The sequence below is a fragment of the Drosophila mauritiana genome, chromosome 2L (assembly GCF_004382145.1).
Source record: "Drosophila mauritiana strain mau12 chromosome 2L, ASM438214v1, whole genome shotgun sequence".
Classification (NCBI taxonomy): Eukaryota; Metazoa; Arthropoda; class Insecta; order Diptera; family Drosophilidae; genus Drosophila; species Drosophila mauritiana.
In genome coordinates, this window is record NC_046667.1 from 9,768,967 (window position 1) to 9,791,226 (window position 22,260).

Consider the following 22,260-nt stretch of genomic DNA (forward strand, 5'->3'; position numbering starts at 1 on the left):
TGGCGATCCGTCTGAGCAAGGCCGGTTACCTGTCGACGGAGGATGAGGAGCTTGGAGGGCCAAAAGTTTGGACAGATACTCACGCTTTATCCACTCATAAGTCACGGCTTCGTTTTGCAGCCAAAGAAGTGGCTGGCCAGCCATAAATCAGCTCCTCATATGGCGAACACGATCAACAGTTCATCGGTTCGACTCGCATATCTCTAATAATGATATCAGGGCATCCTCCCCGGGGGATTCAGCATTCTGATTGCCTCATCGACAGCTTCCCGAAAAGCAGGAGGCTTTTCCCAGGCCCCTTTCCCTTTTTTTTCGGCCCCAGCAGGCGAGGCATCGTGACACCATCTCCACATCCATTTGCAACTGCGGCAACCTGCACTAAAGAGAATTCCCGAAGGTTCCTTGGCATCCTCATCTGCACCCACGACGTGGTCATTACACTCAAAAGCAAAAGGAATGAAAAAATCCAGATACTTTTGTAAATTGAACTTCGTTGTATTTGAAATTTGAATGTAAATAATGTTTTTTTATTTAAGGGTTTGAATAAATCATTTAATTTAAATATCCTTTTCATTATATAATGTAATATTATACCTCTTTGTAGCTGTGTAAGCAAAAACAATTACGAAAAGCGTAAAATTCACGCTTATGGAAATATTTCGAATGAATATTTTCCATTACTGACTTCATCAAAATATGCTACATACAATAATGAAATTTGTTTAATTTTTTGAAACTTCAATAATTTCTAACATTCTCTATACTTTTGTTACACAGTTAGAGGATACAAAGTTACGAATTGAGTATACTCCGGAACTTGAGTAGTAATGGGTATATTAAATGCGTGGCATTATCAAGCTCAGCTTAATGTAACCAAAGGAAAAGAATGAAAAGAATAAGAGCTTCGTCTCCAATTCCTTTCTGCTCTCCCACAAAAAAAGAGTAAACACCGCCAACAACAACACGCGAGCATATCTCCAAAATGAGATGAGCATATTCGGTTACTCTCGTTGTCTTTCTCCCACGATAAGTACGCACATGGGTGTATCCAGAGGGGGTCTTATTAATAGTGATGAATGTGATAGAATAACTTATGTAAGTCTTTGATATTTATATATTCCCAAAAATGACTTAAACAAAGTGTAATATTGTTTGTAAAATAACTAAAAAAAACTAACTTGAGCTACCTCCATGGCTGCAGGAAGGGGATCTTGTATGCACACGAGCAGAAAACCGGCAACGATGATTACGGTGATGATGATGATGACGACGATGTGATTGAAACAAAACATCTTATTATTACCTTACCTTCGACCGGCCAAAGGAACGACCCCGTGCGACCTCGACGTAAAAACGAGCGAAAAATACGAAATAAAAAGTGAAAAAGTGAAAAACAAAAAGTCAGACACACACACACACAGAGAATGTGTGCAAAATAATTCCCACGCTCAGAGGTCCAGAGCCAGAGCCTTTTGTCGTCTCGTCTCCTTCGGCGTCTCCTCCGCATCATCATCCCCATTATCATCATCATCATCGTGGTGCTCCATCGTGCCATATATGGCAACGTCCTTCCGACGGCCCCCTGCCTTCCTCCGCCCCTTTTTTATTTTTTTTGCGAAGTTTGCAAAAAATGTTGGAAAAAAATAATGTACAAAATCGCAAACAGTGACGAAATTTCTGAGGCCTCCTCGCTTTCTTCGAGCCCCTCTTTTCTGTGGCCAGGCAAAGAAGTCTGCGTGATTGATTTCACTTCGTCCACGGAGTGACGAACCTAATTTCTTAACTTTCACAGCTCATTGGGCTTGAAGAATCACTCGACTCACACGAGGACAGCTTGACAATTGACAGGTAAGGGTATCAAGTGGTTAGGGCTCATAATTATAGTTTTTAGTGATGCGGAAAATGTGAACCGGTGAGAATGGCCCCTTTTCGGCAGTTCCCTTTGGAGTTTCTGACCCGAAAGTGCACTCAGGAAAATGGTCAATCTTAAAGTGCTTAAATCTCTACATAAAGAATTTAATGTCATACATATTAAATCACAAAAAGGATGGTAAAGGATGTAATTGATAATGGACGTATTTTAATTTAATTATCTTTCTCACGATATGTATTCTATATATACTAATTATTATACGGACTATATCATAACTATAATTTTCCCTTGGTGAATTCAAGTGCGCTGGTCCTGGGATCGAAATCAGTTTCATTTTAAAACACCGAGATAACCACAAGAGTGGCATGCCCATCTCATCTAATGAAAGTTTTTGCCCATTCAGGCAGATTATTTTACATTTCATTAATGTGTCGAAAAAGGAAAATGCTTTCAATGAAAGCTGCTCCCAGACCCAGCTGCCTGTGTTCCCCATCATCATCATCATCGTCGGAACCATCATCATCATCTTTGGGTTCCGGGAATCTGGAATCTGTGTTATTGATCAGTGCTGCGCAATTAACTTGCCAACTTATGATTATGATTATGCTGCCGAATGGGTGGTGAGTACGAGGCATCACTCATGTTATGGCGGTAAAACCAACAGGTTGACAGGACCTCTGTTTCGTTTCCATTTCGTTCCAATGCACTGAGCATATTTTGGAAACTCTGGAATCAATATATTTGATACTTGATATTATCTTATGAGTTTATTTAATGTGTAAAATGTGGAATATAATTAAGAGTGGAAAACTAAAAAATGATTTATATATATATAAATTTAATTTGAATTTACTGATTTATATGTGTACAGGAAAGTTAATAATATTAAGATTATAATTGTGAGTTATTAAAATGTTGTTGCTTGCAGATTTCTACCGTTAAGTGCGTGACAAATGCAGCTTATTTATTTCTCAGTGCAGGGGTTGCTTATCCACCACTGCGTCGGTGGAGTGGGCAGCTGTTTCGCTGCCGCCGCCGAGCGATAGTGGTGGTGGTGTTGGTGGTGAGTTGAGTTGCAACTTCAACTTGTTCCTGAGGGCCGTGGACGTCGATGTCGGCGAGCAGAAGCAACCTGACTCTGACTCGACTTGGTTATTCGCTCACCACTCGCGCTTGAATACGGACGTGTTTTCGGTTCGAAGTCAAAGTCGAAGTAGAAGGCGAATCACAACGGATCGGGCGACTCGCATCGGTTGAAAGTTCAGAAACTCGTCAATTGACACAAATTGAGTGCAATTTGCAGTGTGCGAAATGTGTGTCTAAGTGAAGTCATCGACCAGCCAACAATTCGCCAGCTTCGCCGCCTCTTGTCGCGTGTTTCGCTTAATTCAACTACTTAATTAGTAGACATAAACAAATCGTGCTTTGAGTCCAACATGGCCGACGAAAGTCTGCACACCGTGCCCCTGGAGCACAACATAGACTACCACATCGTGACGCTCTTCGAGCGCCTGGAGGCGATGCGTAAGGACTCGCACGGCGGTGGCCATGGGGTCAACAATCGCCTGTCCAGCACCCTGCAGGCTCCCAAGCGGAGCATGCAGGCCGAGATTCGCACGCTGGAGTTCTGGAGGTAAATAAATGGGGGGGATTAACTATGTTATTTAGTGACCGAAATTGGGAAAAACGGCTTTTGCCAAAAACTTGATATTTACAAACGGAATTTTCATCATAACTTCGCTAAAACTTCTCATATGGATGAGAGAATTACTGTTTTGAGCAGCTAATTACCAGTACTAACGATCCCTATCACATTTTGAAGGATTTAGGAAAATTAATTTTTAGGTTAATTTCGCATTTTTTGTAAGGGGTAACATCATCAAAATTTGCAAAAAATGTCAAAAAATTAGAATTTTCTTTTTTAAATACAGTTGGATTAGAAATTTAATAACGAGTTCAACGAGGTATAACATTTCATATTCAGACGATTATTTTAAAAGTTATGGCAAAAAAACGATTATTTGATGACCGAAATTCGGAAAAACGTCTTTTGTCAAAAACTTGATATTTACAAACGGAATTTTGGTCATAACTTCGCTAAAACATCGCATATAAATGAAAGAATAACTGTTTTGAGCAGCTTATTACCAGTACTAACGATCCCTGTCATTATTTGAAGGATTTAGGAAAATTAATTTTTAGGTCAATTTTCGCATTTTTTGTAAGGGGTAACATCATCAAAATTTGAAAAAAATTGCGAAAAAATAAAATTCCCATTTTTGAACACAGTTTGATTGGAAATTGAATTACGAGCTCAGCGAGGTATAACATTCCATATTCAGACAATTATTTTTAAAGTTCTGATAAAAAAAAACTGATAATTTTTTGCAGCAAGTTGGGGGAATGATTTTTAGGGATTATAAAATCCCAATCTGTTGTGTATGATCACAAATGGGTCAATTACTTTCCATTAGAGAGAGTAAAGCATAATTGTATCTTGTATTCACTTACCCTTTATTATGCTAATCTAAATCTTCAATCTAAATGGCTTGGTTTTTTTCGCGTGTATGCCATCTTCGAACCTTTTGTTTTTGTAGTCATTATCTGCACTTGCTTTCAATTTGCTCAACTTTAGATGGCAATTGTTGGATGTCAGCTGGCTTTGTCTGAACTCTAAGTAATTGAAATCCAAGTGTTCACCAGACGCACATCATCAAGATAATCGCCTAACTAAACACGGCCAAAGTTTCGAGCACTTTGTGGCCCATACAAGGACCTTTTGCTCAGGGAACTGGCAAATAGCAAACATTTCATCACGAGCTGATGGAGTAATTAAATCTTAGCCAGCAGCATGTCGAACGCTTAAATTGCAGCTAAACTGCGGGATACTTTGGCCTCAAGTCCTCCGACTGACCATTTAAAATGAAAAACTTGAACTTAGTGGGAAGCAGGGCAGAAGTTGAGATACATATTTAGTTCCAATTAAAGAGAGGCGCCACTGCCAAATCAAACAGCTGAATGTATGATTTTATGGAAATCCATAAATCCCCCGATTTGTTTGCATTTTCGTTATCGTGCAGCGGACTTTGCGTTTTTAGCTTAATGTGAATCAACTGGATTCGGCGGAATTGCAGCTGCTCATCAGACCGCTTCCCCTAGAGCTCCCCCATTCGCTCCAGAACCCACTCCCAGTCCCTCCTATCCCTTTAGCTCCTCCTCAGCCTGCCGACCCGCCCCCTGCTTAATTGTCACTCCACGACTTGAGGGCAACAAAAAAGAGCTTTGTGTGCAACTTGATTTGTGCAGTACAGTAGAGACCAGCTAAGTTGGAAAAGTCTTTAGCTGCACAACAACAACTTTTGGAATAATATGCGGATTTTTTTTAATCTTTAATCTTAGATTTTCTGGTTTAATCTTTTTACTAACACTCCTTGAATCCTTTGGCTTAACACGCTTAGCTTTCCTATATTTAAACCTTAAATATATTTATGCAACCAATATTCACTGTACTGTACACACTCCACATGCAGTCGGTGGTGCCACATGCAAACCAAACCCAGTTGCGGAACCATGCTAACCCCGGGCTCGTTGCCTCCTCCTCCATTCCAGATCCATCATCAGCGAGTGTCTGGCCTCCTTCATGTACGTGTTCATCGTCTGCGGTGCCGCCGCGGGCGTCGGAGTGGGGGCCAGTGTGTCGTCCGTGCTTTTGGCCACGGCTCTGGCCTCCGGCCTGGCGATGGCTACACTGACGCAGTGCTTCCTCCACATCTCGGGTAAGTCGAAGTAGACAATAAACAAGCGCAAAAACATCAACAGAATGGGGCGACAAGTGTCTCTTTTCGGGTTGCCCATTGGAATTGCGTGGGAAACTGCCGTTTTCAAGGGAGCCCCATGACCATAACCAGCCAGAACACGGAACCCCCTTCTTTGTTTGCTATATTTTCGAGAAGGCAATGCACTCGGTGCGGCTCCACCTACTCCACCTCCTTGGAATCTTATCGCTGCCGGGCCAAGTTCCCCACTTCTTTATTTTTCCCTTATTCCCTTGCATTTATTCTGGTATTTATGTATTTGTTCATTTGCGTTGACATTCAAGGCAATTAAATGTCTTCACAAGTAAAAAATGAAAAGAAGGAAAACAGACCAAAGACCAGGGTAATGTAGTTGGGACCCCATCCTGAAAAGCGTCTTGAGACATGTGTTCTTGATTTTCCTGCAACTCCCCCATTTTGTGTGTGTTTTGCAATTCCCCGCCTTTTCACAGCCAATTGGTTGTGCATTAAGTTATGATGTTGTTCTATATGGAATGCCTTCCGAAGAAGTGTCAAAGTGATATTAAATGGTGCTCCCCTCTGGGTGGCCACCAGAGATTGTATCCAGTATCTAAAGCTATGCTTTCCCCTTCATAGGCGCCCACATCAATCCCGCCGTCACCCTGGCTCTCTGCGTAGTGCGATCCATATCTCCGATCCGAGCTGCCATGTACATAACCGCACAATGTGGCGGAGGAATCGCCGGAGCTGCTCTGCTTTATGGGTAAGTTTTCTTTTGGAATTTATTAAGTTACACGTATCTCAAGTACAAAAATCATTGGTCTAAAAACAAGTAAACTAATATCATAAATAAAAGTTGCCCAATAAATGGAGTTTAAAGCAGCTGAATTAAATACGATATCCTTTGGAAAAGCCTCACATGAATAATTTAACCAATTGACTGAGGAAAGCCATTGATAGTCGAGGCTATCTATTATGCACATCAAATCCCCGCATTAAAAGCATTATGTTGACGAGTACAGCACGCCAAACTCAATTGAACAGGAATTCATTTTAAATTTTCGGTGTGCAACAGTGTATTTAAATCTGTGTGTATTTGCACGCCCGACCACAGCAATTGCTGCATTATGCGAAGGACATCCTGCATCCTGCGTGTGGAATTGCCCAAATGCAAACTGAAGAGTCTCAAATTAAATCCAACAGGCTGTCCAAAGAACCAAGTCGTAAATCAAGGCGCAAAAGGTTGTGGGACAGGACAGAGGGATACTAGGATAAATCAGATAGAGACAGATGAAACGCGATGACTGTACAACAAGGACTCTCGACAGGAAGCGTGAAATGCGTAGAAATGGGAAATCCTACAAAAGGAATGTGCAGGTAACCTAGGACGAACACACACACATGCACAGTCACCTGCAGGAAAAAGGACGCAGGTAGGCTAGGATTCCCTATCTGGCGAAGAAAAATCTGCCCCTATGCTCAGATGTTTGCGCAGTGATTTCCCGCTTCGAAAATGAAATTTCTTTGTGATGCCTAGATAAAGGACCCGTAGCCGTAGCCCAAGGATCTACACGCACACCAGCTAGCCAAAAATCTGTCTGCCTGTCACGGTTTTTCCTTTGTAACCAGAAATCGCAGGACGAAGGACGATGGAAACGGGAAAAAGAGTATATATATATCTGCGCATGCGCACCATTTTTCAAATGTCGCTCCAGTTTTTTGTTGTGCGTTGAACTCCTTTTGGCAGCAATGTTAATGTTAATGCCTCTTCCCGATTGTCTGCTCGACATCTGTTTCGACCCTCGAAGAGAAGCCTCTTTTTAAGTGCGTTGGCATCTTTACTTTCTACAGATCCGATCCAAGAATCAGGAGGCGGAGAAAGGGACGAGGAGAAACATGTTTCAGCTGCTGCCAGTGCGATCAGGTTCGGGGTTTTTTTTTTTCCTTCTACTCCTCCGATATGGATTTCTTAGGGTCCAACGAGTTTATCGAGTGTTTTAGTCGGAACATATGTTTACCTAAAAAGAGGAGACTGGGGAAGCGATGAGCTCCATCCCCACAGCTGCCTGTGTGTGCTGATTAATTGGTTTAGATTCGGCTCATATATATATATATATATATGTAGGTTATAGCTGCGCCTGGTGATTTCTCCGAAATCGTCGTGATTTTATGATGGGTGTTAAACTTAATTTGTTCGTGGTTTTGTTAAGCTTAACCCTTATAACCATATTAGCTAGGGATTTATAGCTTATATAGATTAAAACATAAGTAAAGATAAAATATTCTTTGTAGCATCTTTGGAATGCTGTTTTGAGCAGGAAAACGATTAGTTCCCTCGCTGACAACAATGTGTGACAAACGGCATTTTTAGAAAATCTAGGGGCAAGACACCCACTCTCCAAGGACCTGCCACTTCAGCTGCTCCTTCTGGCATCCTCGCTTTTCCGCTGTCACATGTCACTTGGCACTTACCCTAATTGCGATGCAAATGCCACATGTGGCCAAGTAGCTAAAAAAGTACCAGAGTATGAACTTCATTATATTTTGTGAAACAAAAAGCGATTGAAGAAACATTTGGGCACTTGGAATGGGAGGGAAATACGCGAGGGCGGGGAAAGGAACCTGAGTATCGATATCCGGCTCAGGAATATTTGAATAGTCTTTAGCTGCTCCTCGAATTTCAATGATTTCTTCCCGTTCTCAATTCATATTATTATTATTATGGCCTTTTTTTTTGTGGTACGGAGAACGCACGCCGAGCACGTTCCAAAAATGCGAGTAGCCTTTGAAAATGTGGAAAGATAAAAATCAGGTAGAGGCCGCCGCCAAAGGCAGCAATGCAAAGAAACCAGAAAGCAGAAGAACATAATTAACATTTCCCTTTCGGATGGGCCTTTGTCCCCAGGTTCTCCTGGCAGTGCCGGCTAACCAGGCTACTGCGCCTGCGCAGGATGCGTGGTGCGGAAACTTGAAATCAAACACGTGTCCGCTTCTGCGATCTGGTTGGTCATTCGAGGAGCAGCTGGAAAAAAGGTGATCGGTGGTGCACACCTGCTGCCCGAAAACAGAAAATTACTGTTGCCGAGGATGCACGACGAATGGAACGGAGAACAGGATTTCAAAACGAACAAATTTAAATTTCAAGCAGCCAACAAAGCAAACTGGACAACTCAGAAAAAAAGAGAGAGATCTGTACCTGCACTGAGAGAAAATCAATGGTCATTACTCAGTGTCAATGAATAGCCTTCATATTATTTAAAGTCGCTTTGCTTAGGTTTTAATCACATTTATAATGGCTGATTTATATTCTATAATAATATCTGATTAATATTTATTTATTTTCTCAAGAAAAAATCAGAAACCCCAACTTTCTATTCTCCTTGTGTGCCTATCGATTTGTATCTAGCATGGAAATGCACTTCCTGTCGTTGAAGGGTTGGTTTTTAGAAATCGAAATCGTAATCAATTCGTGTCACATGGGCAATTCAATTACTAAATCCGTTCGCCAGTGGATTCCGTTCCCTTTCTTTATTTGCTACTCCTCCGGCAGGCTTATCGCACTTGGAAATAGCATCCTGCCAGTGTTTCCGGTTGCCTGCACTTGGTGGCCCCCGGATCCTCATCCCCATCCCCAATGCTGCACAGGTGGTCCAGTTATAGAGTTATGTTGCCGGCAGTCATAAAAGAACTGGAAAGCGGGGTCAAAATTAGTGCATTTAAAATGAACATTTATATTCGATGAACTCGAGGAAGCAGGATCAATGCTTATTGTTTCTACAAATCGAAAGTTATAGGGATAATGAGTTTCAGATTATTGTTTAATTTCAAGAGGTGTAAAAATGAAATATCTCTAGTTTACCAAGATTTAAGTCAAGTGCGAAGCTACTACATGCAGTAACATCATTTGGCGGTCGCATCGGGCATTCAAGTGCTCCATACCCAGTCCCTAGCATCCCAATGAGCATGGAAGCCAGCCACAAGCCAAAAAAGACCGAAAAGCAAACGAAAGCAAACCAGGAGCGTTGCAAATGGCACATGGCAATCCGCAGCTCACAGTTTGCAGTTCGCAATCCGCAATCCGCAATTCGCCTTTCACCCGGATACGCGGTGGCCATCAGTGCGAGAAAATGGGCTATGAGTCGACTTCGCTTGGGGATAGGGATAAGGATAACGATTCCGGTTCACAGTTCAAGTTTGCAGTTCGGCTGCCACTTGTTTCTTTTGGCATTTTTTTTATTCCGCAAACAATTTGCGCAGGAAGAGCTGCTGAAAGCCGCCCAACATTCTGCCATTTCCGGCTACTAAGTTGCTTCCTCCCCAGCGCTTCCAGCTGAGTGTTTGTTTATCCCCGTGGATGAGTGCCTGTTGGCCACTCGTGTGCCCTGTGAAATTAGCACTCTATGGATTTATGAGCAAACAAGGGTCACTTTCTATTCCAAACCAACCGAACATGTCTTTTCGAAGCGATCAAACTTTAATCAAGATTCGGAAGCAGCTGTGCCCAGGAATTTCGAAAGGCAGTCGAGGATTAGGACCTACCAATGGCCACTAATCCGTTGCACAGAGTTGGTGAACCTTACGCCCACCACAACTCACCTCAATCCGCAGTGCAGCCGGAACTTGCAGCAATTTCCTATTTGCTGAAGTACTTTTAAGTGCATTCCGAAAGCACTTATTTCCGGATTTTCAAAGTGGGCGGATTCGGTGTGGTAAAGGATTGCGGTATGGCAATATAAATACCCACTCTGCTCCGCATTGCAAAATGTTATCTCACGGAGATTCCTGTGACAACAATCAACTTCTGGAACGCCATAATATATGGAGCCTCGAGGAACTTTGCATTCGGGAAACAAATTATCCGGCAGTTGAATCGCAAGGATTCAAACTCATCTGGCCCAAAAGGTGCTCAACAACTTTGGTAATTGAAACTTTGACAAGCTAAATGATGTTGAGGCAGTTGATGTTGGGAGCAGATTAATGGAATTGACTTTGGCGGGGTGCGGATGGATTGGAGGGTTGATTGCCGAACTGTCAGGACGATAAATAATAAATTAAACAAATTGTCATCGGCTTTTATCGAAATGGTGCGATTTTTGCGCAAGGAACTTGCAACTCAAAATATATTTATATATTCTATATACTATATACATATACTTTATACTTATAGCTCCTTTCCTTTCTTTTATTTTACAGCGTAACTGTGCCCGGTTACCAGGGGAATCTGCAGGCCGCCATCTCACATAGCGCTGCTCTGGCCGCCTGGGAAAGATTCGGTGTGGAATTCATCCTAACCTTTCTGGTGGTTCTGTGCTATTTCGTATCCACGGATCCCATGAAGAAGTTCATGGGCAACTCGGCCGCCTCGATTGGATGTGCCTACAGCGCCTGCTGCTTTGTGTCGGTAAGTTGACTACCCCGCCCAACTCCAATCGCGCGATCCAGGAATGCCGGTCAGAAATCAGAAATCAGCTAAATGAAAACCAGAACCCGCCAAAACCGAAAACGAGCCGAAAACAAACAACTGAAACGCACCTGCCGACGACAGTGACGCTGTCATTTTGATTGTTGGTGCAAAATCGCAGCATGACAACGGACGAGCTGGGATCAACTGGGTAAACTCAGGTAGAGACTATCCCACAATCGTGGGACGCTGGAAGGTCGAGCTGCAGGATTGCAGGGGATAATTAATTTAGCGAAGGAACTCCCTGGACTGAGCTGCATTGCTGGCATAACGGACAGACAGACGGTGGCGGCATCCAAAGAAGATGCCATCACACGGCCAAGTTTTCCGATGGGGGAACCGATTAAAGTCAAGTTAATATCGACGCAGGATTGAATTACGATTAAGGCAAATCGCGGATAAAGCGGAGTTTAGGCACTATCTTAATGTCCTTAGGGTATGCGAGTATGCTACACAATTCCCACTTTAAATTCCTTTGAACTCCTCAAGGATCATTTAAATTAAGTTATTTCATACTTAGCTCTTCGACTTAGGAACTGCTGCGAACTTCCTAAACTCTTCAAATTGTTTAAACAGTTTACTCTCGGCTTTGTTTGCCAACTTCTTTCACAAGTATCCTTTGATGCAGAATATACCCAGCTAGAAGTTGACACAAACGACATTGACTGGCCGACTTGTGCAGACCGTGAAGTACTTTCCTTGCTTGGCAGACGTCTAACCAAATCATTTCTCCTCCCTGTTCTCCTTGCAGATGCCATACCTGAATCCAGCCCGCTCCCTGGGTCCTTCGTTTGTGCTCAACAAATGGGACAGCCATTGGGTGTACTGGTTCGGACCACTGGTGGGCGGCATGGCCTCTGGCCTGGTGTACGAGTACATCTTCAACTCGCGCAACCGCAACCTGCGCCACACCAAGGGCAGCATCGACAACGACTCCAGTTCGATCCACTCGGAGGACGAGCTGAACTACGACATGGACATGGAGAAGCCCAACAAGTATCAGCAGTCGCAGGGCACCTACCCGCGTGGCCAGTCCAATGGCAATGGCGGAGGTCAGGCGGCCGGAAATGGTCAGCACCAAGCTGCCAACATGGGCCAGATGCCGGGCGTGGTGGCCAACGCCGGTCAGGGCAACTACTGCCAGAATCTGTACACGGCTCCGCCGCTCTCCTCAAAGTATGATCAGCAGCAGGAACCCCTGTACGGAGGAACTCGCTCCCTGTACTGCCGTTCGCCCACCCTGACCAGGAGCAACCTGAATCGCTCGCAATCTGTGTACGCCAAGAGCAACACGGCCATTAATCGAGACATTGTGCCCCGTCCAGGTCCTCTGGTGCCCGCCCAGAGTCTTTATCCCATGCGCACCCAGCAGCAGCAGCAGCAACAGCAACAACAGCAGCAACAACAGGTGGCACCCGCACCTCAATCCTCCCACTTGCAGAACCAAAATGTCCAGAATCAGATGCAGCAGCGCAGCGAGAGCATCTACGGAATGAGGGGCTCCATGCGAGGACAGCAGCAGCCAATCCAGCAGCAACAACAGCAGCAGCAGCAGCTTCAGCAACAACAGCCCAACATGGGAGTGCAGCAGCAACAGATGCAGCCTCCGCCACAGATGATGCCCGATCCTCAGCAGCAGCCGCAGGGCTTCCAGCCGGTCTACGGCACACGCACAAATCCCACGCCGATGGACGGAAATCACAAGTATGACCGACGTGACCCGCAGCAATTGTACAGCGTGACGGGGCCAAGGAATCGCGGACAGTCGGCGCAGTCGGACGACAGCTCCTATGGCTCATATCACGGCTCGGCTGTCACGCCGCCAGCTCGTCATCCCAGCGTGGAGCCATCACCTCCGCCACCGCCCATGCTGATGTATGCCCCGCCCCCACAGCCGAATGCAGCCCACCCGCAACCCATTCGCACGCAGTCGGAGCGGAAAGTGAGTGCTCCAGTTGTGGTATCCCAGCCGGCAGCGTGTGCTGTGACCTACACAACCTCGCAAGGATCAGCGGTGACAGCCCAACAGCAGCAACAGCAGCAGCAGCAGCAGCAACAACAGCAGCAACAACAGCAGCAGCAACAGATGATGATGCAACAACAGCAGCAACATTATGGAATGCTGCCGCTGAGGCCCAACTGAAAGCGGCTGTCATGGGGTCCGGTGACCACGCCGCCGCCAGGGATCCACGCCCTCGCCCTCCAGCCCGGAGGCACCATGACCCTGCACCGCTGCAGCCTAGCCAAGCAGAGCAGTTTGTTTTAGTCGTAGTCGTAGTAGCACTCGGGCATCGCATCCAAAGGAAATGTACGCAAGTCTCAGCCCCATATAGTCTAGCATAGTCCTAGTTTAGATAGACGCAGCATAGCCACATTGTATTAATTCAGAGTCAACGCGACGAGGAACTCACACCTAGCAGCAGACAACGACGATGCGATCTAGCAAAGATCATGTACGCTTAAGGAACTAACCGAAAGCTAGACTAAGCGATCTAGGTGATCTAGACTGAAAGACAGGTGCATTTAACTAAGCTACTTCCCTTAAGTTTTGTTCTACTCTTCCAATTGCAAAGAATCTTGGTTACATACTCATTTTGTCAAAAGAAACCTAATTTTTTAATAACAGCCTTTTGTTACAAGTCTTATTTGTTTTAACAAATCATTTGGTTATTTATGTTTCTTGTGAATGCAAAACTAGACTGAACTTACCTAAAGCATTTTGTACGTTATATTTCAAAGTTCATGCATATATATGTACACTTCCCATTTTCCGAGGACATTCAAAGATTTTCGTTTATTTTTCGATTTTAATTTGTATATAGTCCATATAGACGTAAGCTAATCCTGTAAATCTTACGACCCTAGGCTCGGAAGTCGATACCAATATATATGCTTACTTATTAAAATAGTTGTATTTTCTTAGTGATAAACCCGTTTGCTAATAGTTGTTAGAGCCTAAGAGATCAACGCAAATATATTGTGTATCAAAATAAAGACAAGTTCATTCAAGAAAGAGTTCACATTCTTATATTATTCTACCAAAAAGCTGTAAAATGTGTATATTTTATTATATATATGTTTTTAGCTGGCATCAACAGTTATTATAATTTGTATCTAATCATTCAAATATGAATACTGAGAATCCTACCTACTATTCAAGGCCTTCCATGTGAAGTTGCTAGTCTTCAATATGACCTTGACTACACTTAAATTACTATTACTTTTTGTGGTTTTTTTAACACGTGAATACTTAGAAAAAATACAAATAACACTTAAAGCATATTACGTTGATTAGATAGTGATTAATATCATAATCCAAATAACCATGCGTTTGGAAGATACCGTTCGGTGGGTCAGTCCATGTGGGATTAATTCACGAAGTCTCCTAGGCCGAGGACATGAAGGAGAAGTACAGCCGAAGTTCGGCCAGAGGAAATTGGGGTAGCTCCTTTCGGATCTTCGCGAAGTCGGTGCCGTATTGCTCGAAGGCCTTGGTAAGACGGATGAGATCCTCGGCCTTCCAGCGATGGTAGCGACATCCTCGAGCTGTCTCGGTCTTCTCCAGGCGTCGATGAGCCAGGGGCAGGTCGTATCCGTGACGCCGCAGGATGAACAGCGCCTGCTCCTCCTCGATATCATAGCGACTGGACGCATAGTCGAGGTATTCGCGAACAGCCTTGTCATCTTGATCCTGCAGCTGCGGCGACCACAGGATCGAGGCTCGATGTTGCAGCTGCTGCAAGTCCTGTTCCCGCTTCCGAGGCGGCACATAATCCGGCAAGGCGGCTGCCTGTTTTCGCCAGTAATGTATGTCTCGTTTCTCCTTGCGTGCCGACATCCTTCGTTTAAAACCAAAAGAAACAAAAACAATCTGCGTCAAGATAGCACCGAGGGCAAAAAAATCCAGTGTTGTGTTTTGACGTCTAGTTTCAGTGTTGGCTAAACTTACTAAGAAAATCACCCATGGAATATAAGAAATGTAATACATGGATCGGGTCACTCTCTAAACATAATAACTAATTCAAAAAAAGAAACATAATATTTTGTTGTATGTTGAATTTTAATTTATCTGAAAATAGCATAGAACTTTAATTGTTACATATTACAATGGGTAAAACCCAATCCTGGGTTTACCTAAGATGAAATTGTCAATACAAACTAAAATAATAACTAAAAATTAGCTCACTGGTTTTTACAGTGATCTTCGAAATCAAAGTAATTGACAACCCTAAAAATGCTGTTAATCTTCATAAAAGGTCGAGTCCATTTCGCAGTATTCCACCCCTGGCTCGATGAAGTCCTCTGGGGTGGAACTGAACTCACTTCCCTCAGAATCGGAGTTGCTCTTTGTTTTCTTGTGCGCCAAGTACCCTTCCCAAAGGACCAAACCAAATGATGGTGGAGGTCCATGAGAACGCTCCGTATCGTAGATCAGCCAGTGGGCATGTTTTTGAACATAGAGCGAGTTGAGAAGAGTTGGCCAGTGGAAGAGTAGACCCACCTTGGTCAACTTGATATGTAGGTAATAACCGTGTTGCTTCACCGAGTCGATCCTCACCTCTCCCAGCAGATTAAGGATAAATCGTTGCGGAGGTGTCGTCTCATTCACCTTGTATTCTAATGTATTTCCCTCTAGAACAAGCTTATACTCCAGCACCTGTTGTTCAACAACCAGTTCGATATGGGTTAGTGTCTGGTGCCATTTTACCATGGGATACACTGATTCTCTAGATTTCGTAGTGCAGTTTAAGTACTGTGGAAGAAATTCCTTTGGAGGATCTTGGGGAGCAACCACTATCGTTTTATCTTGTTTTAAAGAATTGATAGAGGATATTTCATGTTGGATTGACTGAGTCTCTTCTTCATGTACTACGTTTTTTAGGAATTCTTGTGTATTCTTTTTCTTTGTCGGACTTGTAGTGTTTAAATCGCGAATCAAAGCGTTTATTAAGGCAGTGGAACTGTCTAGTGGTGAAGCGTCTTGGACTTGTTCCATCTTCAATGGTTTGTTAGGATCATTTAATTCCACAATTTCATTTTTAACTTTTTCTGACACGTCCTTTCTTTCCTCCAGAGTTTCATTGGGTGAAGCTATCATTAAGGGGGTTTCAACCGGATTGAGGTCTTCTTCCTTTCCTGAAGAACAAGTTGCTTGTTTGTTTTGCAGAACAGTTATTTCGCTGTCACGATTATCCAAGCTACATACAATGTTTTCCTTGTTGGCTCTCAGTTCTTCCATTTCTTGTTTCCATTGTTCATGGATTGCACGGAGCTCTAGGATGCTTGTGTTGTCAATTTTGGCGAATCCTTGTCGGAGCAGTTCCTTGCGCAAAAACGTTTTGTAGACACTCGTCAGCATTGTTGGGCACTCCTCTATCAAAGCGATTTCCTTGACGTAGGCCACATCCAGAACACCAAAGTCGACGGTTACCTGCATGATCTCTTCGTTGATGTCAGCAAACCTCTCCTCCACCCATTGAATGGAATCCGTTGACCACATTCCATCTTGTCCTGATCCTGCCAATCCCGACAAACGAATATCCATGGCCAGATGTGGCAGGTCTCGAAACTGCTCCGGACACTCCAGCAGCTGACTAGCCTTGACCTGCAGTAACTCAGTTCCATAATCCATCAACTGAACAGTGACTTGAGTTCTGACAGGATTGTCAACAATCCTAACCCGGCTTAAGAGTTCCTTATATTGCACAAAGCACACATCGTTTATTATGCACGGGTTGTGTACCTTTCGTGGCACACCGAAGCTCATCTTGAAGGCTAATGTCGATGGATGTGAAGGATAAGGCACATCCATCCAACTGATCGAGTCTTTGGACTTATACTTCATGGGCATGACAGCCATATGAGCGGCATCATAGGCTTTGAGGAACTTGCAACGAATCAGGGTACCCGGTTGTAGGAGAGGATTTCCAATTTTAGGAAGATCAGTCTTAAGGAAGTGATGCCGCTTGTTGCACTGGTTCCGATTGCAATCACCATTACTTAGTTTGTATGGGCAGTAGGGAAGACTGTTATCCATATGCTGCTGACTTTCGGGCATAGATTGGGTGGCCAAACCGTGATCCTGTAAGAACTTCATGATGCGCGGCCATTCCTTGGCGTTATTCTCGTCCATCAATATGTAAGTAATTAAATGTGGCACTCTTTCCATTGGCGTTGTGAATAAATTCCGTATGTTGTCTGCCATTGTGTGGAATCGCCTCGAAAATCTTAACCACGACTCCGGCAGACTGAAATGGATAAGCAGCTGAATGTTTCTCACTGGCAACTGTTCCCGGACCTGGCTATCGTCGACAAGCATCAACTGATTAGGGCTCTGCAAGAGTTTGTTCGAGTTTATGGATTAATATGTTAGCCAATATGTTCTGTATTGATATTGTACCTGATTTTGTGCCTTTGAAATATCCACACATTGATGTCCGGCTTCTATTAAGATCGCACTTAGTTCTTCCAGCTCCATCTGATTTTTGCAGTAGATCAATGTGCGCTTTTTCGAAACATCCTGTGCTGCTAGGATATCAAGAAGCTGCCGTCCCTTCAAGGCGGAACTGCGAAGAGTTACATGAAATTTGAGACCTCCGTAAAGGGCGGCCTCTAAGAAGTCCCCAAATAGTATCAATGGCTTCGTTGTACGATTTAAAAGCTTCTGAAATCTCTCGGAGTGCCATTGTTGAGCTACGAGAACTAACTGCTTTGATAGGCAACCGATGCTATTAACTTTCTGAAACACTTCCTTCAGGAGCTCCGCGTTCTCTAGTCGCTTGCGATCGTAATCATCGAAGATTAGGAACTCTAATCTAGTCGGATTTACCACTGGCAATTCATTGGACAATATATCGTTTAAATGCCCCAATGTTGTCACTAAAACACCGCACGAATTGAGTAGCATCAGGTGCACATCCGTCATGGAATGATCATGTGTATTGACCACCTTAAGATTTTGGGTGTTAAAATCTCTCATTAGGAATTCGCAATGGGAAGCCAGCTTTTTGGCATTCTCTACAGAATCTACTATCAGTATGGCCAGTGGCCCCGGTGCAATCCGAGTATCGAGGTTTGAAGTTACATTTTCCAAGGAGCTCAAAACTGAAGAGCAAATCACAGGAAGATAGCTCCAAGAGCGACCCGTTCCGGAGGGATTGACCAGCACCAGGGATCCGCGGTTCACGAGATGCGGCCACGCGTAAATTTGAGTGGGCAGAGGTGTTTGGAAGTTCAAGTCATCCATGGCGTCCAGGATAGTATTGCCCAAAGGTAATTCCTTGTAACTAGTGACAGGATTCACTGGCTCGGAACTATGGGCCAGCACTAGATGCTTCAAACAAACACTTGGCTTTCTATCACCCATGTTTTCTGAGCGGGATACGTGCACCTTTTCTACACATCTTTTTGTTGTTAAAACATTAGGATTAGGCATCTGGCTTCGATTTCTTTGTACAATTCTTTCGGATGGACTTTTACCAAGCATGTCATTAAATATTTGTTCCATTCTATCCATTGAAAATAGTACTGTTCGATTATTCGACTGGTTAGTACTATTCTCGGTTAAAGGTACGGATAACGAAGGAGTTAAGTGTGCTCCATGTGATTTAAATATTGGCATCGATTTGCGAACATTGGAGTTTGAATTTGTAGATGGATTACTTGGTCTACTCACGGCTGATGAATCGGTATTCTTTTGCTGATATGATGAAAGCTTGACTTTTGATAAACATTCTGATAAATTTTCAGATTCTATGTATTTTACCTCCGTTTTTCCATTTTCTTCTGATTGATTCGCTTTATGCGGTATTTCTTTGCTAATTTGTTCTATTTCTAATCTATTAGCCAGAGCCGTTTGTACCGAACTTTCGCTGATACTTTGAACCTTGCTCAGGAGTTTTCCGGAGTTTGGTATAAGATAGGATTTAAGATTCTGAAGCGGGCCATCTAGCTTCTGCTGTTGAATTGCAAAAGGAATTGGAGTCGATTCTTTAGCATTCTCCGACAATAGTTCAATTATCCTTCTTAGACGCGGGCGTGTATCGATCGCCATGTCGTTGATCTCAGCCTTTTCAAAGCTTATATCCTCGTAAGGGATGTCCATGGTCGAGGACTCGTTGCAGCGCCCTTGGTCCTGCTTCATCAGAAAGTATGCAGCATCCTCAGTCTGGCATGATGATCTGAACTTAAGCAGCCCGAAATTTCGATTCGATTTGCCACGATGTAAGACTTGAAATGTGAGCTGATTAGCTTCCTCTAGCTGCTTGTCTAAGGACTCAATGGCGGATCGGGTCCAGGCACTGCCAGAATGGGGAGTAATCAAGGCCACACCACCCTCTTTAAAGTCGCATAAACTGCGGCTCAAATGGTCAGGCAGCGGCCACAAGTCCCGCACAGAACAGCAGAGGTTAAATCCGTAATCCAGGATCCAGACCAGGTACTCCTCGTCCTGCCGCCTGCGCACCACACCCCTCACGAGCTTGGGTGGACTCCATCGCTGGTAGCGCACAATAACTCCCTCATTCGTCACGTAAACCTGCTTAGTCCTTTCACTGGTGCAGTAATCCTTCAAATTCTGCTCTATTTGGCGAACCAACATTGCTGAGTTCTCCACATCTATGCACCTCACATAGCTGAATTGGTGGGGATTTACGAAATGCGTTATCAAAATGGATTCTTCCTGGACAGGATCCTGTTGCTGTTTCATCTTTTCTACGTTTGCAATGGATGAGAATTGGTTTTAATTATAAGTTTTTAAAATGTTGGAAAACTTGATTCAAATACATTTTTTGGTAAATTGAGCAGCAAAAATTAACGGTTTAAATACACACACATAGTTGAGTTTAAAGTCCGCCTAACTTTTCCCTGTTCACTCATGTGGAAATTTCTGCGCGTCAGAAAACTTTGCCCAAAGCGAGCCAAAAATTGTGAAGCCAGCCACAGGATTAAATTTGCGGATTGGGATTGTGATTTAGTAGGGAGTGAATTAGCTAATTTAAGTTGGGCAAAAGCGAAAGCAAGTGCGGCAATTGCGACGGCATCTGCAGCTTTCAAATGGGAAAACAAAGCAACTGGCTAAGCCGCAAGTAAGGAGGTCCTTGTGCCTATTTGCTGTTTGTTTGCGCTGCACTAGATCCTGCTGCATTGCCTCCACCCCACACCCTCCTTGTGGTGTGGCAAGTGGTGCTCCACAAACGGCAGTGGAGCGTGCTGCTAGTTGTTGTTCTATCAACACTTTAATTGCCCGAGATGTTCTCTAAGGCCTCTAAAAAGTAAATGCTCTGCATTATTTGAGTAGGGTATCAATTATCGAAACAATTGGATCGATGCGATCCACCCCATATTATCCCTTGATAAAGTGAGTGGTATTCATAAAAAAATCTAGGATAATGCAGGAAAATAATATGATAATCGGATCACTTGGAATCTACTCACTTGAATCGGAATTGGATGAAGCGCCGTTGTACATCGCTTGAGTTAAGGGTCTTCCAAAATGCAATCCAGTGCAATATTTTCTGAAAGGCAAATCAAATGTAAATTAGCAAACATAGTTTTAGTCAGAAATAAATACATATTACTAAAATCCTAGGCTTCAACTTCCAATATGCGCAAGACCAACTGAATTCCATTCACAATCACTTCCAATTTTCCAACCAATTCCAGCTTGCTCACACACGCATACATGTACATACCCACTTGTAAACAGAGAAGCGGCTTTTTTCAAAGTGTCAGCACAATTGGAAGATCGTAAACAAGAAACCAACTTGAGATTCAAGAAACTTTCGGTTGGAAGTCAGAAAAAAAGAGTAAGTTACGATCAACAGTTCACATATAAATCTATTATATACCTCACTTGAGTAAAAACAATGTAATATTTCCTATTTTATATCGACAGAACCGACTTAATTTGCACAGCTAGAATAACGAAGAGCGGAAAACTAATGAATTCCTTTCAAATTAATCGATGTTTTAAGCTTCGATATCATCTTTTATCGGAATTGATCCATCGACCAGTTCGGAATTAAAAAAAAACTATTTAATATTTTCCGCAATTCAAATTGAAACACACAAACAAATGAATGTACTTAAACCCTTTTTTGTCTAGCGAGAATGCGATCAAAACTAGAGGAACATATGTACGTTTTTTCCCCTATAATTGATGGCAATCTGGTCCCAATAAATCCTTCTCACCCATTTCGCGCCTGCTAATTGCCAAACAAAATGCAATAATTCAACCCAAAAACACGGTTTCTTTTCCTAGCACAAATGCAATACCCCTTTGACGGCCACAATTTCCCTTTTTCACCCTTTTGTTTGCCAGGTCACCCGAAAAAGTTTTACCGAGCAGGGTTGTCGCATGACCCCCCGCAACCCACAACCGCAGCAGCAATCGCTTTTTATTCTCTTTTTATTTGATTGTTTCATATTAATGAGGATTATATGGCTGATGCTGAGTGCTGAGAATCAGAGAAAAATTGAGTTGGACGTGTGGTAATTTATTTCTCGGCTAAGGGGACGGACTTGTGGTTAACTGTTAGTTTTCCGAGCTCAAGTCGCACAGATTATAAAGAATGTTCTATGCAATATTAATTTTGCTATATACGTTATCATTATTTTATTTAAATAGAATTTGTATAAGCCATATGACAAAATTTATTAATAATTCCAACTAAACATTTTTATTATATATTATTTACGGAATTAAATTTCAATAGTTTCCCGCCTTATTAAATAAATAAATAAGAAATAGAATTAAATAAAATAGTTAAGAACGTTAAAAAAATATCGAGGGTATAAAAAGTATCGATTGATTCCAATTACATTTTACGAATTTGCAATGAATGACGAAAATATTATTCACTTGCAATAATTAATTAAATAATATAAATTAAAACGTATATATAATTTCCGAGTTCGAGGCGGGTTGGCAGTCCGGTTGCGTGACGTAGCTGCGCCGCCACTTTCCAGCACTAGCCGATTGCCAGCCAAAATGGCGCCCGCCTGCTATCGCATTGCTCCAGCAAATACTATCGGTTCGGCAGCGCATCACACACACAACGCGAAAAAAAAAAGAAAAATACGGGTGGCCAGCAAGCGAATATCTCCGAACTTCATTGAGTCCCGACGCCGAGATTTGTGCTCCGATCCGA

The 22,260-nt window shown here is 43.2% G+C and overlaps 3 protein-coding genes across 4 annotated transcripts; 1 reads left to right on the forward strand and 2 right to left on the reverse strand.

Annotated features, from left to right (window-relative positions):
* Positions 1 to 2,987: 2,987 nt before the first annotated feature.
* Positions 2,988 to 14,125, forward strand: LOC117150201 (neurogenic protein big brain). Its single transcript, XM_033316994.1, has 5 exons — positions 2,988 to 3,506; positions 5,483 to 5,649; positions 6,286 to 6,412; positions 10,843 to 11,050; positions 11,862 to 14,125. Exons 1-5 carry the CDS (start codon positions 3,310 to 3,312, stop codon positions 13,251 to 13,253), a joined length of 2,091 nt encoding a protein of 696 aa, XP_033172885.1. The 5' UTR covers positions 2,988 to 3,309; the 3' UTR covers positions 13,254 to 14,125.
* A 358-nt stretch (positions 14,126 to 14,483) lies between these two features.
* LOC117137201 lies at positions 14,484 to 20,592 on the reverse strand. The gene is given in 2 exon segments (XM_033298557.1): positions 14,484 to 14,949; positions 20,546 to 20,592. A coding segment is annotated over 1 exon segment (465 nt). The 5' UTR covers position 14,949; positions 20,546 to 20,592.
* LOC117150152 (putative ATP-dependent RNA helicase SoYb) lies at positions 15,169 to 21,008 on the reverse strand. Of its 2 annotated transcripts, none has more exons than XM_033316982.1 (4): positions 20,959 to 21,008; positions 20,546 to 20,625; positions 17,511 to 19,822; positions 15,169 to 17,444 (listed from the first exon to the last, which is right to left on the reverse strand). In XM_033316982.1, exons 2-4 carry the CDS (start codon positions 20,577 to 20,579, stop codon positions 15,351 to 15,353), a joined length of 4,440 nt encoding a protein of 1,479 aa, XP_033172873.1. In that variant the 5' UTR covers positions 20,580 to 20,625; positions 20,959 to 21,008; the 3' UTR covers positions 15,169 to 15,350. The 2 variants fall into 2 exon arrangements, with proteins under 2 accessions (XP_033172873.1, XP_033172860.1); XM_033316969.1 differs by lacking the exon at positions 20,959 to 21,008 and adding an exon at positions 20,689 to 20,733.
* Between the last annotated feature and the right edge of the window lie 1,252 nt (positions 21,009 to 22,260).

Coding starts and splice junctions, on each gene's coding strand:
- LOC117150201 (XM_033316994.1), top strand. CDS start 3,310: ATGGCCGACGAAAGTCTGCACACCGTGCCCCTGGAGCACAACATAGAC. Junction 5,650..6,285: donor GTGCTTCCTCCACATCTCGG/GTAAGTCGAAGT, acceptor TCCCCTTCATAG/GCGCCCACATCAATCCCGCC. Junction 6,413..10,842: donor GGAGCTGCTCTGCTTTATGG/GTAAGTTTTCTT, acceptor TTTATTTTACAG/CGTAACTGTGCCCGGTTACC.
- LOC117150152 (XM_033316982.1), bottom strand. CDS start 20,579: ATGTACAACGGCGCTTCATCCAATTCCGATTCAA. Junction 19,823..20,545: donor TTCATCCAATTCCGATTCAA/GTGAGTAGATTC, acceptor TTGCAAACGTAG/AAAAGATGAAACAGCAACAG. Junction 17,445..17,510: donor TTTCAAAGGCACAAAATCAG/GTACAATATCAA, acceptor AAACTCTTGCAG/AGCCCTAATCAGTTGATGCT.